The following is an 18172-nucleotide window of genomic DNA, read 5'->3' as shown; positions in this document are numbered from 1 at the left end:
TGCGCGACCTCGACGAGAGGGCGGGCCGTAACGGAGGCCGCGCGGCAGAGGCGCTCCGCGAGTCTGCGCGGCCCGCCCCGCGTGACCGCCATCCCTGCCGCCGATTGGCTGAGGGGCGGCCGTGATTGATGCCGGGCTGCGGGGCCGGGACTCGGGTGGCTGCGGCTGAGGAAAGGGAGGCGGCTGAGGAAAGGGAGGTGGCGTGGGCGCGCGCTCGGCCGTTGGGGCGACGTCCCCTCACGGCGGGCAGGTGAGTGAGCCCGGCTTCCTCTTACTCCTCCTCGTTCTCTTCCCGCTGCCGTCGGTTGGGCCGCGCCCGTCGCCTCGGCATTCTCGTCCGGTTCCGCGTAGGCGCCCGGGCCCGGCGGGCTGGTGCCGTTACCTCCAGGAGAAGAGGCCCGCGTAAGGGACGCAGGGACGGGACGCAGCTCCTGTGGGGCTCCTGCCGGCTGCAGGCCTCCCAACCCCGGACCTTCCTCTTTGAATTCATTTCTCTCCCGGAGCTGCGTTGGCATTTGGAGGTGTTAATGAACTAATGTGTAATTAACCTTTCTCGTTTTTTTCTCTCGACAGTTTGCTGCTGCTCTGCCCGCAGGAGCCGCGGCGGAGAAGCGGTGCCGTTAATTTGTGAGCGCGGCCAGGTTAGCTCGCTGCCTGTGCTGCTGAAAGAATGCGGTGGAAATGATAGCCGAGCCCAACGCAGCCTGTAACCTCCCCAGCCACAAGTAAGGCCCGACACGGTCTCTTGGGTTTTGTGTTGTGTGGGTGCCAGGGTTAATAGGGGTATTTCACAGAATCACAGAATGGCCAGGGTTGGAAGGGACCTTAAAGATAATGAATCTCTGACCCCCCTGCCACATGCAGGGCCACTAACCTCCACGTTTAATGCTAAACCAGGCTGCCCAGGGCCCCATCCAACCTGGCCTTGAACACCTCCAGGGGCGGGGCGTCCACAACCTCTCTGGGCAGCCTGTTCCAGCACTTCACCACTCTCTTTGTAGGGTATTTGTGATGTACTGAGGCTTGTTACCAATGTCTGTGTTTTATTATCTTCAATGTATTGTTTAGCATCCTCTAAACGTGGTGTTTTGTGCTGGTCTTGGTCTTGTTTCTGTGCCTCATTCATTGGAGTGCAAATAAACCTAGCCCGTATTAGATATTAGGAGGAAACTCTTCACTCAGAGGAGCTGGCACAGCTGCCCAGAGAAGCTGTGGTGCCCCATCCCTGGAGGTGCTCAGGGCCAGGTTGGATGGGGCCCTGGGCAGCCTGAGCTGGTGGGGGGCAGCTCAGTCCACAGCTGGGTGGGCTGTGGGGTTCTGTCCAACTCAACCATTCTGTGATTCTGGGAGTAAAGATGGACAGATTTGTAGTCTTGGCATGTATGTTCGCTTCAGTAATGTTTAGAGTGCTGAAATGGAAGAGTGCTAAGTCAATCTGTAGTCTGCCTGTTGGCACTGTGTATTCCTTTCCAACATAGGGCATAGAGAGAAGATATACTTGTCCATAGTTGCTTTCACAGGGATATGCAAGTCTTCTGCCTTTCAAAGCATGTGTTTTTAAGCATCAAGTTGAGGTGATTTATGAATCAAATTTGCTCAAATTACTTAAAGGATGGAACAAGGGAGTAGAAAGAGCAGATATAGAAAAGTTGATAAGTGTGGGCATATCCTGTGTAGGTTTCAAAGAGTGAAACTTCTTAGGTATCCAGTATTAACTGTTTTGGACTCATTGTAGCTTGTCCTTTGCTGTTCTGGTCGCCTTCTGAGCAGGCACACTTCAGGTTTTTTGCTTCCCTAAGCTTTTGGATGTGCCCTTAGTCCATGATGCCAATCAATGTAGCTTGCCAAATGGCTTTTTCAGAATGTTTCATCTGTAGTCAACCTTGCAATGTCAAAAGTGGCAGGAAGGCACCTGGCAATTGTTTAGCTGAACTTCTGATGTTGTCTCAAAAAGGTGAAGAAGTTAATTGAAAAATTATACTGGTAGGATTTGTTCAGTAAAATTATACTGGTAGGATTTGTTCAGTAAAAAAATACAATTAGGAATGTAACCTCAGTGTTAAGGAGGTAGCTTTCTTTCTGAGTCTCTAAGTCAGCTCGAAACATTTATTATGTTGGGAAAACTGAGCTCGGAAATTCTCACAGTAGCGTTGTTTGAGGGCTGGAAGAAGGGCTTTGCTTCCTTCCTGCTTCAGGAGTTTTTGTTTCATCACTAAGGCTTCTAGTACTTGTGAAAGGACTGTATTGTGGCAGGAAGACATGGTGAAAGTGCACCTTTGAGGCACGTGTAGCAGGGTCTAAAGGTCAGAATTATGATGAGATAGGAGTGGCATTCTGCCTGTGCTTTCTTACTGATCACTGACAAAATAAATGGTTGGGAAGTGTTCCTTACTTGTGCGCAAGGCAGTGAGTTGAGGTATGTCAGAATGTTTGAATAGGTGCAAACTAACATGTGGAGAGAAAGAAAACAACACGTTGCTTCAAAATTTGTTGTACCTCCTGTTATTTCATGTAACTGAAAAGGTGTTATAAATATTGTTATGCATAAGGATCGCTGCAGTAATAATTGTGTCATCTTTAGGGTTAGATACAGTAGTTCCTGTTTTGCTTGAGAAATTAAGAGACTGTCTTAATTCTTTTTTGCAATTTCTTCTAAAGAAATTATGCAGATAAAAAAAGACATAAATGGAAATACTTAATTTTGGAATGGCTTTGGTTTGTAGACTCTGGTCTAGTTGGGGCAGATGTTTACCTCCCTTATGAATAGCATTGCTGGAAATATCAATACTAGGAAAAAAAAAAAAAAAAAAAGAAATAAATATGAGTACTGATCATATGGCATTGGAAATATCTCTGCCAAAATTAAATGTTTCCAGGTATGGGGATTTTTACAGCTAAATATAAAGGAGCCAAATGAGATCTAAGGGCTTTTCAAAGAATGCAAGTCAACGTAAAATATTTGAGAATTAAAGGGTACATTAAATGCAATATAACATACTAGTCCAGTTCATAATGAAGTTTGTACCAAAGTGAAAATGTCCTTTTTTCCTTCCAAAGCAGGATCAAGCTGTGAAGGCTCTTAGTAATTTTTTTTTCCCCCATGCAGTTTTATTGTATAGGGGCTTATGATGTGGAATCTCTTAAAGTAATTTTTAAGTGCTGTGGTGCACTGATAGCCAAAATGATTCAGAAACTGAATGGCTTTTTAGTACCTCTTTAGTGCTTAGTTAAATTCCTTGGTTGTTCTAGGCAGTGCTTAGCACTGTGTGAAAGTTAGTCTGACTGGTTTCATCGCAGAGCTGTAGTTTTATTGGAGTTGTTAGCCCACATGAGGAAGTTGTAGGTCAGCAGTCTTCTCATTATGGCTGAGCTTTGGTAAGCCTGCTATTCCATGTACCAAGCATTCACTGACTTGGTTAACCCTTTTGCTGCTGGCAGATTTTGCCTGGCATAAGCTGACCAGAGTAGCAGCACAGGATCAGCGGACTGTTAGGTGGAAGTGTTTTTTCTGTGTGCATAATGTTTGCACGCAGTCTCAGGACCTCTGGAGGCTCTTGGGGAAGAGCTGCATGAGTTAAAGCTTCAGTGAGGTATAATCTAGATGGAGATGTTAAAAGCAGCATGTGTTCAGACAAGTGCTTGGCTGAAATGTCCTGCAGCAGTGTTTTTTTTCCTCTCGTTACTTAAATATTTTAATTCAGCCTAAACTTGAGAGTATGTTGCATATTGTATTGTGGTAAACTGCAGAAACAGATAGCGTGTAACAAAATGCCAGTTAACATCTGAGCTGTAGTGCTAGTACAAGTATAAACACGTTAGTCCAGCAGTGTAATGTTGTATATTGTTAAAAAAAATTAGAAATGAAAATGTTTAATCACATAGCAGAGGCAGCGCCTTTACATATAAGGATCGTTCAGATCTTTTTTATTTGTGGCCTGTAAAATAATCTGAGAAGAACTAACAGGCATTAGAAAAGCAAAACATCTTGTTGCTTGTTCTTTTGAAGCAGGAAGTTTTTGGTAGCGCTTCAGATTCAGAACTCTGTGGTTCTCAATTACAAATCAAAGGGAGCATTCTGAAAACTGCCAAGTGTTGTTTACGGCATGCTGACTTGGTTGTGAAGTACAGTTCTTTCCTTTTATTGCATGCAGAAATCTAGACAACTGATCTAAAGATTGGTTTGTCCTAATTTATTTTCCTGGCTTCCATCTGTCAATAGTATAGTACATTCTAAACTTTTCTGTAAGGAGAAGTTCATGGGATGTAACTGGATTTTTCTCTGTAGGAGATGTACACGTTTGCATGATTTTATTTAGAAATTGGATATATTTTAATGGAGTCTGGACAGCAACATAGGAATCTTCAGAAGTCCAGTGCTGCGTCACTTACAGGACAGCGTTCCAATAAATTCAAGAAGCAAACAGAGCCATGTTTAGATAGAAGTTTCTCACTACTAAAGTAACATCAGGACCTGCATCCTGCAGCTGATGGTACACAGCCTTGGGATTTGCTTTGCAGAGTCATTATCTGACTGAAGCTGTCTTTGGAAGATGGATGGTGCTTGTCTGGCATTGATAAACCTAGCAGGACTCAAGCTGGCTCTGCATCCGTAGCACGCTTAATTCTCCATCTGGGTATTGGAGAATTGACTGTATCTGACAGTGTAATACACTGTTGTGTTCTCTGTAAAGTGCTCGCTTGTGTTAGTATGCTCTCTTGTTGCAGCAGTATCATGAACATTTAAGTGACTGTACACTCTCATATTTACTTTCTTTTTGTGCCTTCTTATAGTACAAGTCAACTGGCTTCATGTCCTGGCCACCGTAGTTTAAAAGGAGGCCATAGCAGCCAGCCACCAGTACTGGACCTGCTGCACAAGTGGGATCTAGCTCGCCTGCTCAAACATGACCTTTCGCAAAGCATATTGTTAGCATTGGGAATGCTGAAAAATGGCATGATTTCATTGCAGATAAATGTATGGCTTCAGATCCCCCAAAAGGTGCATCTTTGTTTATAAAATTATTCTTCCGTCATATTAGCAATGACCTGCAAACAAAAATTATTTTTTTTGTGTCTTTTTTTTCTTCAGCATGTTTTACAGAGCAAGTAAAACTTCCTCTTGTGTTAGGCTGTGGATCCATCAGATGTTCTCTTGTGTAGAGGATCCACAAAGTGGCTGTATACTTGTGTTATTGATTGGTGGTGCAAAGCTCTTACAGGCTGCTTTAAGTCAACATCAGCTTTCTGTTTCATTTATTTGCTTTCTTTTTTGCTTACTTAATTTCTCCTTCCTTGATGTCTTTGATAGTTTCTTTAGTTTTCTAATTACCTGTGTATCTTCTAGGAAAGGTAATAGTTTGAAAAACATTCCAAATTTCTGTTGCGGTTTTAAAGTTAGTTTTTTTAGTAACAAAATATCATTTCCAAGCCATTCTATGTTGGTAGGAATATTAAAACATGTATGTATGTTCTTGTTTTCTTCTGTGGTTTGTATCTATTTTGCTTCTTCTCACTGCTAACTGCCTCAATGTGCTTGTTACGCTTTAGAGAGAATGCTGTCCGTGATGAGACTGTGCCTGAGTGTACTGTGCAGAACAGCAGCTCTGTAAGAAATGGCAACCTGAAAACGTCTGTAAGTTTGTCTATTTTGTTTATGGAATTTATTTTCTCACATTCAATTGTTACAAAATGGAGTATTTCAAGAAACAATTGCAACGCAGGGTATCCAGTTAGTGGCTCCAGCTTGACCCCCAAATTCTGATGGCAGCAGAGCCTCAACACTGTCTTTTGAACAGTCACTTCATTTTGGTGTGTGCTCTTCCTTAGCTGTGCGTTTTGCACAGCTGATGTCATTTTGCAGATGGTCTGTTCACTCTATGGGTGAAGAGGTGCAGGGGAACTTTTGTTCATACTTTTGACTCTTCAGAAATTAGAGTTAGCATTGGAAAATGCCTTATGGGTATTACACAGTTGTTCAGAGGCTTCTTTCGTTAGCTGCTTTCCAGTTACACCTTGCTATGTTTATGACTTGTTGAGGAAAAAGTTTCAAACTGGTAAATCCTTCCCTTGTAGTCATGTTTGATGCCGTGTCAGTCTCATTGAGGCTTAAAAGTTAGCAGTCTGGGCAAACCATTGCAATTAGAGTAAGGCAAACTTGTTATTAAGGAGTAATTAATTTATCTGTGGTTGGTTGTTATTTCATTTTCTCATGTACTTTCTTTGACTCGTTTCAGAGAGAAAAACGGAAGGTCCGAGAACAGTGTGAAAACATAAGGAGAAATTCTTCCAGGAGCAGAAGAGTGAGCCAGCTGCAGAATGGAGAAGTGGTCGAGGCAGTTACTTTGTTTGAAGTGGTTAGCATGGGGAGGCAGGCCATGCAGGTATTTCCAGCTCTGAATTCTGAGAGAGGTTGGTGGAGGGAAGGTGGGAAAACAGTGGTTGTTTCAATTATTTGTACTCTGGAGTGTTGAAATTTTGTTCTTTTTCTCACATGGGTGGGTAAGAAATGTGTGTTTGGAAAACTGGCATGAGCATGGTTCTTGCAGAGAACAGATCTATGTTAAATTAGTGAAAATAATATTTAGAAGGAGGAAGGACATACGAAGGCTTCTCCAAAAGTAGTGCATCCTGTTTTATTATTTTGGCAGTACCCATTAGAGGAAGATGTTGGTAATACGGTAGAAGGGGTTGAGTCTTCCTGCCAGTATTCTGTTACATTCTGTTGCAATAGATGGCAGTAGAAGGACAGTATGACAAAATAGTGTCTGACATGGAAGTGTGAATGAACCAAAGGTGTGTCACTGAATTCCTCCATACAGTAAAAAATGGCACCCACTGACATTTGTTGATGCTTGCTGAATTTTTATGGAGACCAAAGAGTGGATGTGAGCACAGTGAGATGGTGGGTGGTGTGTTCCAGCAGTGGTGATGTGGAAGACGAGCCACGCAGGCTTTTATGAGCTCAACATGCAGGCTTCCATTCCTTGCTGATGAAAATGCATAGCCAATTTTGGTGAATATATTAAAAACTAGCCCTTGATAGCTGAGAATTTGCTCTATCCAATAGTGTTATTGTGCTCTGTGTATCTGTTGTAGATTGCATGGAAATAAATAGGAGGCATTACTTTTGGAGCCACCTACGTATGTACCTAAAGCAGTCTTGCTAATGCAGTATTTGGACATGAGAAGCCAGTAATGCTAAAAAAATACAGAAAATATTAACAGGAGGAAACTTTGTTGTTCAGGATTCTGAAAGTCAGGCTTTTTTTTTTTTTTTTTTTTTTTGAGGAAGCTTTTCTTTTAGCACTTTTCTTTTAACTCCATTCCAGTGCAATTTGATGGCATGTTTCATAACCATCAGGTTCCCCATGCTTCTGTTTAGTTAGCAGTTTTTTTCAGTGTGAAGAAGTCCACCTCCCCATACTGTGTATGAGCGTGTTCGTATCTGTGTGTTATGTTTGTATACGTGTCTGGAAGATTAAAACTGGAGCTTCAGTTGTTTTGTATATGGATATATGTGTGCCTCCACTATGTAGTGTCTCGCATGTATGCATGTGTGAAAAACATATTTCTGTTTTGCATAAGAGGCAATTGTTTTCTCAATCTGCATCTGGATGGACATTTTCTGCCACAGCCACAGTTGTTTTATCTTGAGTATTGCTCCCTGAAGAGTCCAGCTTCTGCTGTATGAAACTTAATGGGAAGGACTTGAAAAAGCAGTAGCCTGAGTGCAGGCTGCTACTGCTGGAGGTCGTGTGGTACTGTGGGTGGGCTGAAGGCTGGATGACTCGTCCCAGCAGACCTGTCACATACAGGCTGTAAACTGGACTTCAGTAGAATTGAAATTTAGGGTTGGTTTCTAGGTTAAGTGGGCTGTTTCAGCTTTCTGCACAGACCAGCTATTAGAGGAGAAGAGATCATGGAGGGACTGTTGCTGATACTAATTACTAACGATGCAGAAGTTTTTAAAAGTCAATCAATTCACTGGTGGCAAGAAATCAGGAAAAGGATGTTTTGGTTTTTGTGTGTTAAGTTTATTAAAGCTGAGGTTGTTTTCCCTACAGAGGAGCAGAGAGTCTGTGAATGGTAACATTAGCTCAAGCAGAACTTGGGAATGAAGAGTTCAAGGCTACATTTTGCCTCAAAAGAGCCTATTGTATTGTTAGAAATGGAACAAAATGATGTGGAATTTATTGTCATTTTCATAATTTAATGGAGACAGTGGAATGTTTGTGTCTATTGTGGATGTCCTCAGTGAAATGTAGCATGCTGTGTTCAGCTCTTGACTAATGAGTTCCTTTAATCTGTTCTAGTCTGTGGTAGACGATTGGGTTGAAGCTTACAAACAAGACAGAAATGTGGCACTTCTAGATCTGATCAACTTCTTCATTCAGTGCTCAGGCTGCCAAGGTAATTGGCTCTCTTAAGAGCTTTTTTGATTGCCTGTGGGTGAGAGTAATCTGAAGTATGTTTGCTAGGTAAAAGCTTCAGAATGGCAAATAAAAGATTTAAGAAGACTACACTGTTAAAACTTCTGATTGTATTTCAGCAGTTAGAATATACCTTTTACACATCAAATTCTTTTTCTGGCTCTTCAACTAATATGCCCCCTGTGGAAAATGTTTTGATTGACAGTGGGCTAAGTTTTAGTAAATCTTTGAAATAAATTCTGCCCAGAGAAAGCAGAATCATAGAATATCTCAAGTTGGAAGGGACCCCCAGGAATCAAGTTCAACTCCTGGATCCACCTGGGACCATCCAAAATTCAAACCCTACATCAGAGAGCATTGTCCAAACACTCCTTAACTCTGGCAGATTGGAGCTTGTTCCTGGGCCAGTCACCCTCTGGTGAAGAGCCTTTTCCTAATTCCCAACCTGACCCTGCCCGACCCAGCTCCATGCCATTCCCTTGGGTCCTGTTGCCATCATGAGAAAGCTTAGGCCACCGTGAGGCCGCCCCTCAGTTTCCTCTTTTTTGGGTTGAACAGAAGGGACCTGAGCCACTCCTCGCTTGTCTTGCCCTCTAGGATCCTTTACTATCTTTGTAGCCCTCCTCTGAATGCCCCTTAACAGCTTTATGTCCATGTTTTGTGGTGCCCAAACCTGCACACAGTGCTTGAGTTGAGGCTGTAGCAGTGCAGAGCAGAGCAGGAATGGCTAGCAGGGCTGAACCTGATGCACCACAGCTTACGGTTGGCTCTTTTGGTTGCCAGGGCAAGTAGCCAAATAGCCACACAAGGAAACGCAGGATTGATTTCTCTAATTTGTGTTTTAGTTCCATTTCATCTGCGTTTCATACTTCTCCCTGTGTATGTATTGCCCATACCAGTGTAAACTCTTCTGGTATTTCTAAATTTGACCTGAAGTTCTTACTGTGCTTAATGTTATGCGTTTCTCAGTATTCTTTTTAAAATTCACTTGTTTAGGTCTGGTAACAGCAGAGATGTTTCAAAATTCACAAAAACGAGATGCAAACAAAATTCATTCAGACAGGATGGATGTCATGCAAAAAATGACAGAAACCTTTGATGAGGTAGGTGCAGCTTTGACTTTGTGACTTCGTGTGTGTGTGTGTGTGTGTGTGTGTGTGTGTGTGTGTGTACATATATATGAACAGTAGGATTCACTTTAATAAGAAACCTGAGCTGAGTTCCTACTCCTTCTCAGGAGCCGTATCGCACTCCCTTTCTTCAGGAAAACAATCTTGTTTTCTCACAAGAGAAATTTGGTGTTGTAGTGACTTATTTTAGCATCAGGATGTTGTTTTTTTTGGTTTTTTTTTTTTGATAAATGACTTCTTTCAGAGTTATTAGGGCTAACACACTTGATGTTTCTGAATCTGTCTCTTTTGATAGCAACTTATAGTGAACCAACATCAGATGTTCTGCAGCACTCTCACAGTTGCTTCTGTATTTTTTTTTTCCCTCTGAATTGGTTTGTCAAGCTGCAGCCATCAGCCTTACTTTAACTGAGCATCTCTCAAAGACCAGCTGCTGTAGAAATTCCCACAGAGGATGAATTTGCCAATGTGTCTTTCCTTGTGCTAGAACTGTACTAGCTTTTGGACTAACTTTTGACAGGAATGACCTGATAAATGTCTGGCCAAGTGAATTATTAATCTGGCACTTCATTCCCAACTTAATTAACCCCAAATAGCATTCATTATAGGCTGCATACTCTGGAGGGTACACGAACGTGATTATTGTGAGGGTGGTGACACACTGGAACAGATTGCCCAAGGAGGCTGTGGATGCCCCATCCCTGGAGGCATTCAAGGCCAGGCTGGATGTGGCTCTGGGCAGCCTGGTCTGGTGGTTGGCGACTCTGCACGTAGCAGGGGGTTGAAACCAGATGTTCATTGTGGTCCTTTTCAACCCAGGCCATTCTATGATTCTATGATTTTATGGTTGCTGTCATCACCCTGCGTGTGTTACTGCTCTGTAACTGTTTCTCCTGTCCTGGTAGGTAAAAAGAAAGATTCTACAGCTGTCTCAGAAGCTTTATTCTGCATTGCTATGATAGCAGCACTTTTGAGATTTGACTTGACTTGGTTTTTGAGACAGTAATGTACTGTGCTACTTTTGAGAAGCATTTTACTAATGAAAAATACTAAGATGGTAATCCATGTGTTAGATACTCTAAATCTGTCAATCTTATTAAATTTGTTTAGTTCTGAAATGATCTTGATCTGTTTTTAAATAGACTGACTGTAAAATACATTCCTAAAATAATTTATGTGGAATGAAATATTCCTAAAGATAATGTCTGACAACTTGTTTGGTTTACTTCTGATATGTTATGACTATCAAATTAGTATAGAAGAAATGGTGTCTGAGGTGCAATTGTTTTTTATGTTAACCACGTATTAGGTGACTGAGAAAATGTTTTGGGATTAAACTCATTTTTTTTAAAGCAGAAGTGTGATAAGAGTGAAGTCGAGCGTTGTTTTAAAATGAATTGTTTCCTGTTTGTGTTTGCAGGTTTTTTTTTTTCTCATGAGGTTACCTTTTTAACAAATAAAATGGAAACATGATTTAATAACTAAGTTACTTGAGAAGTAGGGTTGTGCAGGACTATTTACATTTACAAAATTTTTAATGGAAACAGTGGCAATGCTGTAAGTAGTAATGAGAGTGGAGAGTATTACCGTTCTTCCTTGCAAAATTCTTGTTAGTACTGGTGGAAAATTTTGGTGGAGTTGAATCTGGCAAGAGATGTGAGGGACGGGAAGAGAAGACTGCAAGTATATAAACATTGAAAAGAAAACTGAGAAAAACATGGCCACGCTGCTAAATGAAGCAGCAGCCCTGGTGACAAAGGATGCAGAACAGAAGGAGGATCAGGTTAGGAGCACTTAAGCAAACAGAGCATCAGTAAGTCCGTGGGCCCTGTTGGGATGCACTTGCAAGTGCTGAGGAAGCTGTCTGTAACATTTCTCCAACTCTTAAATGTTCTGTGATTCTGTGAACAGGCTGAAGAATAGGGCAGAGAAGAACCTCATGAAGTTCTACCCTAGGAATTCCTGTGTATTTAAGGAGAAATAAATATATGCACTGTTAAATACTCGTGGCCAGCAAGGCAGCCCTATGTAGTAGGATCTTTGTGTCCTTGTGGATGATGAGATGGACATGAGCCAGCAGTGTACCTTTCCAGCAAAGAAGGCCTTCTCTAGGTAGAGCATCTGTTGCAGGTTGAGGGTGGTGATCCTTCCTCTCTGCTTATACTTCTGAGACACATCTGGAGTGCTGAGTACAGCTCTGGGTTCTCCAGTACAAGAAAGATACGAGTTTACACAATGGAGTCCAGTAAAGGGCCGCAAAGATAATGAATGATTTTTCATTTAAAGAGAGGCTGAGAGAGGTGAGACTTCCTTCTGGACAGAAAGCTCAGAGAAATCTTATCCATATGTGAAAGTACTTAATGGGATGGAATGAGGAAGAGGAATTGAGCCTCTTCTCACTGGTGTTCAAGGAGGTAGCTTGTGTGGGTCTTGGAAGCACATGGCTTTCATATAGTGATTCAGAGGCATTTATGTACTCTTTGTGGGCCACAGCATACCTCACTGGGGAGACGGATTTGTCTTTAGGACTGCTGCTTTTCTGTTTTTCCCTCTTTCTTAATCTATTCTGTTTCTTTTTGCTGCTTTTCTTCCTGTATGAATTTTGTTTCTTGCAGCAGTTTATTCTGGAAGCGTTCAAGGCCAGGCTGGATGGGGCTTTGAGCAACCTGTCTAATGGGAGGTGTATAGCAGGTGGTTGCAACTAGAAGATCTTAAAGGTCCCTTTCAACCCAAATCTTTCTGTGATTCTTTTATAGGTTCCTCTCCCATTTCATTGCTGAAAAAATTAATGAGAGTATAAATTAGCTTATTGCTTTAGTGTATAGCCAGGTGGCAACAGAAGTGCTTCATGGAATCTAATAAAAGCTACAGACTTTGTGCCTTCTGTTTTGTAGTAGTTGTAGATTTGAGGAAACATTTCTGAAAACATGACAAACACTTTTTCACTCTGAAAACATTTCTCTATAATTTCAAAACCTCAGAATGTGTATTTTGTTTTAGGACTTTAGCTGTTTAACAGTACCTAGTTACTAGATGTTAGGAATGGATACTGAGATGCTGGGGAGGTGTGTGTTAGAACTAACTATGGGAGTTATACATGGTATACATTTTCTTTTAAATTTTAAAAGCAAATTGCCTCTTGTAGCAAGAAAGCTTTTTTAATTAAAAAAATTTACATCTTTGCTTGTATATAAAGAATAATGCAATGAGAAGGATTAGATTTTTCTTAAGGCATTGGATTGTGTGAGCTGTATATAGTATAAATTATTCTAAGTTGTAATAGGTTTTTAGATACAATGTGTGGTTGGTATTATTTTTTATTATTACTCATTATGTTTATGAATTAACTGTGACACTTCATTGAAAATCATTTACGTTTCTTTCTTGTGCATTGCAGGAAACTGGATTGCAGTACAAGAAATTCATTGCCTATCCTTGGATCCTAACAGTTACTTGGCCAGTGGATGTGGTAAGACTCTTGTAGTTCTCTTTAACTGTAGCGTAGCATTTTCTGTAGCTGTATCTCAGCTACATAATTCTGCCACTGTCTCCAGTGTAAGGAAGTACATGAGAACTAGTGATACTAAAATGTGTATTGGTGACTAGAGATAATGGTGCACTCCTGAGATATACTTCATCTGGTCTGTTTTAGACCTCTGGTTTGGGTTTAAACCACTTGCATTTTGGAGTGCTTGTTCCTTGCTATTGGTTTTAAAGGCAAGTGAAGAGTGCTTACTGAGCTGGCTAAGTTGAACTGCGATTGCAGCCTCAACTGGCTGAGGTAATTTTCTTCCTGGTAGATGTTGTGGTGCTATGTTTTGCATTTATGATGAGGATAATGTTGATAAGACGTTGGTTGATGTTTTAGTTGTTGCTTAGCAGTTCTTACACTGTGTCAAGGACTTTCCTGCTTTTCATATTGCCCTGCCAGTGAGGAGGCTTGGAGGGGACAGAACCAGGATGGCTGTCCCTGATTGTCTAGAAGGATATACCATAATCTGTGATCTCATACTTGGCAATAGAACGGGGGTAGGTTGGCTGGCAGGGCTGCTGTTTTTTGGGAACTGTCTGGGCCTTGTTCAGCTAGCAGTGAGCAATTGTACTGTGCATCATCAGCTTCAGTTTTTTGGCTTTAATTTTTTTTTTTTTCTTTCTTTCTTATCCAGCTGTCCTTGTCCCAACCCAGAAGTTCTTGTACTTTTTCAATTATCTCCTTAATCCCACTGAGGGGCAGAGAGTGAACCAATGGTTGTATGATGCTTAGCTGTCTGCTGGATAAGCCACACCACCTCCTGTAGTGTTTTAGGGAGACTGATGCATTCCCCACCCCTTCTAGCAACCTTTACATGTGCACATGGAGTTTTTGGCATACATTTTTGTTCTAAAGCTTTCTTCATAAAAATATTCTCTTGTGAACACAGACATTTGATTGAAAGAATATTTTCTTTTAAAAAAAGAAACAGCTTTTCTGTAATAACTTTTCCCAGACATCACTTGCAACATTCCTTTCCTTTCTTACTTGGCACTTGCTACTAATGTAAAGTCTGAACTAAGTCTTGTAACCTGATCAGGAATGCATCTGAGATTCCATATTCCCTGATACATCTTGGGTTGCGGGCATTCCTGAGTCTGCCATCTGTCTGCTTTCTTTCTGGCGTGGTCGTAGAATCATAGAATCACCAAGGTTTGAAAAGACCTGAAGATATGTACTGTGAACACATTTGTAACTTGCTCTTTGCATAACATCAGAAAGATTACCTATCACTGTTTCTGTGGGGGTTTTAGAGATTTAGGTACCTGTATTGGTGGCGCAGGTGAGTGACTCAATATTTGTTTTCAAACTGTAGTCTGATTAAACTCTTTGTGCTGGCAGTGCTGCTGAGGAAAATAGTCTCATCCTGCCCTATGCTGCAGCTGTTTGTTTCTGCTTTCCTGCTGTCAGATCTCTTGTTTTAAGACACTTTTGTGTGGTTATGTGTTGAACCACTGCTGTAATTTAACCCTGGTAGACAGCTCTGCACAGCCACTTAGTCTGCCACCCTCAGTGGGATGGGGGAAAGAATGGAAATGTAAAAGTGAAAAATTCATGGCTTGAGATAAAGGCAGTTTAATAGGTAAAACAGAAGCTGTGAAAGTAAAGCAAAAGAAGGAATTTCTCTACTTCCCATTGGTAGGCAGATGTTCAGCCATTTTCAGGAAAGCAGGGCTACATTGCGTGTTGCAGTTTTTTAGGAAGGCAAATTTCATCATGCCTAGTGCCTCTTTTCCAACCCTGTCTCTTTCCCCTAGCTTTTATTGCTGAGCACACTATGTGGTGTGGGATATCCCTTTGGTGTGTTAGGATCAGCTGTCCTTGTTGTATCCTCTCCCAGCTTCTTGTGTACCCCCAGCCTCCTTGATTGGTAGACAGCATGAGGAGCAGAAAGGTTCTCAACTTAATGTAAGCACTGCTAAGCAACATGTGAATCATAAGTGTGTTTTTACCACTGTTCTCATTACAAATCCAAAAGAAGGCACCGTACCAGCAACTACAGAGAAAATTTACTCTGATCTCAGCCAAAACAAGCACAACCACCTCATTCCGAGAGTGCCTCCTTAGACTGAATGAATTCAAGTCTATGGGGCCGGATGGCTTGCATCCCAGGGTCCTGAAGGAGCTGGCTGAGGTGGTTGCCGAGCCGCTCTCCATCATATTTGAGAAGTCGTGGCTGTCAGGTGAGGTCCCAGATGATTGGAGGAAGGGTCACGTCACTCCCATATACAAGAAGGGGAGCAGGGAGGACCCGGGGAACTACAGGCCGGTGAGTCTCACCTCCGTGCCTGGGAAGATCATGGAACGGATCCTCCTGGACAACATGCTCGATCACATAAAGAATGAGCATGTGATCCGAGACAGCCAGCACGGCTTCACCAAAGGAAGGTCATGCCTAACTAATCTTGTGGCCTTCTATGATGGAGTGACGGCATTGGTGGACGAAGGGAAGGCGACCGATGTCATTTACCTGGACCTGAGCAAGGCCTTTGACATGGTCCCCCACCACATCCTCATCTCCAAATTGGAGGGAAGTGGATTTGATGGGTGGACGACCCGATGGGTAAGAAACTGGTTGAAAGGCCGCAGACAGAGGGTGGTGGTCAATGGCTCTATGTCCAGGTGGAGGCCGGTAACAAGTGGTGTCCCCCAAGGGTCTGTCTTGGGACCGGTGCTCTTTAACATCTTTATTAATGACATCGATGAGGGAATTGAGTGCACCCTCAGCAAGTTTGCTGACGACACCAAGCTGAGTGGTGCGGTTGATACGGTGGAAGGAAGGGAGGCCATTCAGAGGGACCTCGACAGGCTGGAGGGCTGGGCTCGGGTGAACCTAATGAGGTTCAACACGGCAAAGTGCAAGGTTTTGCATTTGGGCCGGAAGAACCCCAGGCACCCGTACAGGCTGGGAGGAGTGGTCCTTGAGAGCAGCTCGGCAGAGAAGGACCTGGGGGTCCTGATGGACGAGAGACTGAACATGAGCCAGCAGTGCGCTCTGGCAGCTCGAAAGGCAAATGGGATCCTGGGCTCCATCAGGAGAGGGGTGGTCAGCAGGGACAGGGAGGTGATTGTCCCTCTCTACTCGGCTCTTGTGAGGCCCCATCTGGAGTACTGTGTCCAGGTGTGGAGCCCTCAGTACAAGAAAGACATTGAGATTTTGGAAAGGGTCCAGAGGAGGGCGACTAAGATGATCAGGGGGCTGGAGCACCTCCCCTATGAGGACAGGCTGAGGGAGTTGGGCTTGTTCAGCCTGGAGAAGAGAAGGCTGCGGGGTGACCTCATTGCAGCCTATCAATACCTGAAGGGAACCTACACCCAGGAGGGGAGTAAACTCTTCAAAAGGGCTGACAACAGCAGGACTAGGGGAAATGGATTGAAGTTGAAGGAGGGAAGATTTAGGTTGGATGTTAGGGGGAAGTTCTATACAAGGAGAGTGGTTAGGCCCTGGAACGGGCTGCCCAGGGAGGTTGTGGATGCCCCGTCTTTGGATGTGTTTAAGGCCAGGTTGGACAGGGTCCTGGGCAACCTGATCTGAATGTGTGTGTTTGGTGGCCCTGCTAGGCAGGGGGGTTGGAACTACATGATCCTTGAGGTCCCTTCCAACCCGGGTGATTCTGTGATTCTGTGATTCTGTGATCCAACCAAAAAACAATTTGACTGTTACAGTTCTTTTTCAGTTGCATCAGTTTCCTCTTGAATTTTACCACACAGTTGCAGAAGCAGGAAGGGCTGTGTGGGGGAAAAACTACTGTGCTACCTGTGAGGAAGTAAAGGCCAGGAGTGCTCATGGTTTATGCAAATGAAGCTTATTCATGGTACTGTGTGTGGCTTCACATGTCCTCTCCCATGTGTTCACAGCCACCTCCCATTTGCTGCTTTAAGCTGGGAGCTGTCATGACAGTGTAGCTCTACTTTCTAAGTGTGCTTGCCTGTTATGTAGTTGCATGTCTTTACTTTGTAGTAGTAAGTGTGAGAAAAGATACAGAGGAGTTAGGATTTAGCTGACTGTCAGCAAAACTGGTGTTCAGTGGGAGAGATGTACGTCACACTTTTTTACTCTTTTTTTTTTTTTCCATATGCAGAGCGATGAAGACTATCCTGTGATCAGAGCAGGACCCTACTGGAAGAAGTTCAAGGCCAATTTCTGTGAATTCATTGCAGTACTTGTTCAACAGTGCCAGTGCAGCATCCTGTATGACAGCTACTTGATGGATACTATCATCTCACTGCTTACAGGCTTAGCAGACTCTGTGATCAGAGCATTTAGACACACGAGCACTTTGGCAGGTAAAGCAATGCATGGAGTAGCTATAGATGATTTTTTTTTTTTTCCTGACCTGTGGGCAAAGCAGAACTTTCCAAAATTGATAAGTCTCCACTGGAGAAATTGCTCTCTTCTTTTTCATTAACACTGCTCTCCTAATGTCCGTTACTGCAATATAATTAATTTATTCCCATTTGTAACTCAACCAAATATGATTAATTTATACTCATTTTTCTTTCTAAAGAAACTTTCTTTAATGCCTGGTATGACTAACTTTAGAATTCAGCCACAGTCTTTCTGTATTCAGTTACTGCTTTTTCTGTGTTGATAGTTTTCCTCCCTCTAATAATTAATGCAGTGAGGTTGAGGTTGCATTAAATGCATTATCCATGAAAGCTTTCTTTGGCGAGCTGCTATTCTTGTGGTATCTATGCTGAAAAGAACACTGCTTGCACCACATTTTTATTTGGTGCAGCATGATGCCTCTAAAGCCACTTTCTTTTTTTAAAGCCAATAAATGGCCTCTACCATAAAATACACTGATGTATAATTTGTTCTAAATGCACTGCTTGCTTCAAAGGCTCAGAAAACCAGTTGAAATGTGTGCAAACCAACATGTTCTTAAAGGAACAAAAAGTTTTGTTAATTCAAGTAAAGCCTTAAGATTGCCAGCCTTTTTGGGGAACCTGCTTCACTTTTTTTTTTTTTTTTTTTTTTTTTTATAAAAAAAAACAACTAATCATAATTATTTTTTTTATAAAGTGGAATTAATAAATTTAAAAAAAATAAATATTTTACAAAAAATGAAAAAAAATAA

At 42.4% G+C, this 18172-nt stretch overlaps 1 protein-coding gene across 1 annotated transcript in view; it reads left to right on the top strand.

Moving 5' to 3' along the window:
- The first annotated feature begins 159 nt into the window (after positions 1-159).
- Positions 160-18172, top strand: part of LOC122156381 (cohesin subunit SA-2-like) — a 58989-nt gene continuing 40976 nt past the window's right edge. The window contains exons 1-8 of the mRNA XM_042811111.1: positions 160-250; positions 574-725; positions 5548-5632; positions 6234-6380; positions 8313-8409; positions 9426-9532; positions 12957-13028; positions 17174-17378. Coding sequence (XP_042667045.1) covers positions 682-725; positions 5548-5632; positions 6234-6380; positions 8313-8409; positions 9426-9532; positions 12957-13028; positions 17174-17378 — 757 coding nt within the window. The 5' untranslated portion in view covers positions 160-250; positions 574-681. The remainder of the gene's footprint in view (positions 251-573; positions 726-5547; positions 5633-6233; positions 6381-8312; positions 8410-9425; positions 9533-12956; positions 13029-17173; positions 17379-18172) is intronic.

This window comes from Centrocercus urophasianus, unplaced genomic scaffold (genome assembly GCF_019232065.1).
Source record: "Centrocercus urophasianus isolate 14NV4802_14NV808 unplaced genomic scaffold, USGS_Curo_1.0 seq_12, whole genome shotgun sequence".
Taxonomy (NCBI): Eukaryota; Metazoa; Chordata; class Aves; order Galliformes; family Phasianidae; genus Centrocercus; species Centrocercus urophasianus.
Note: the sequence above shows the minus strand (reverse complement) of the source record. Positions and strands in the feature narration are given on the sequence as shown.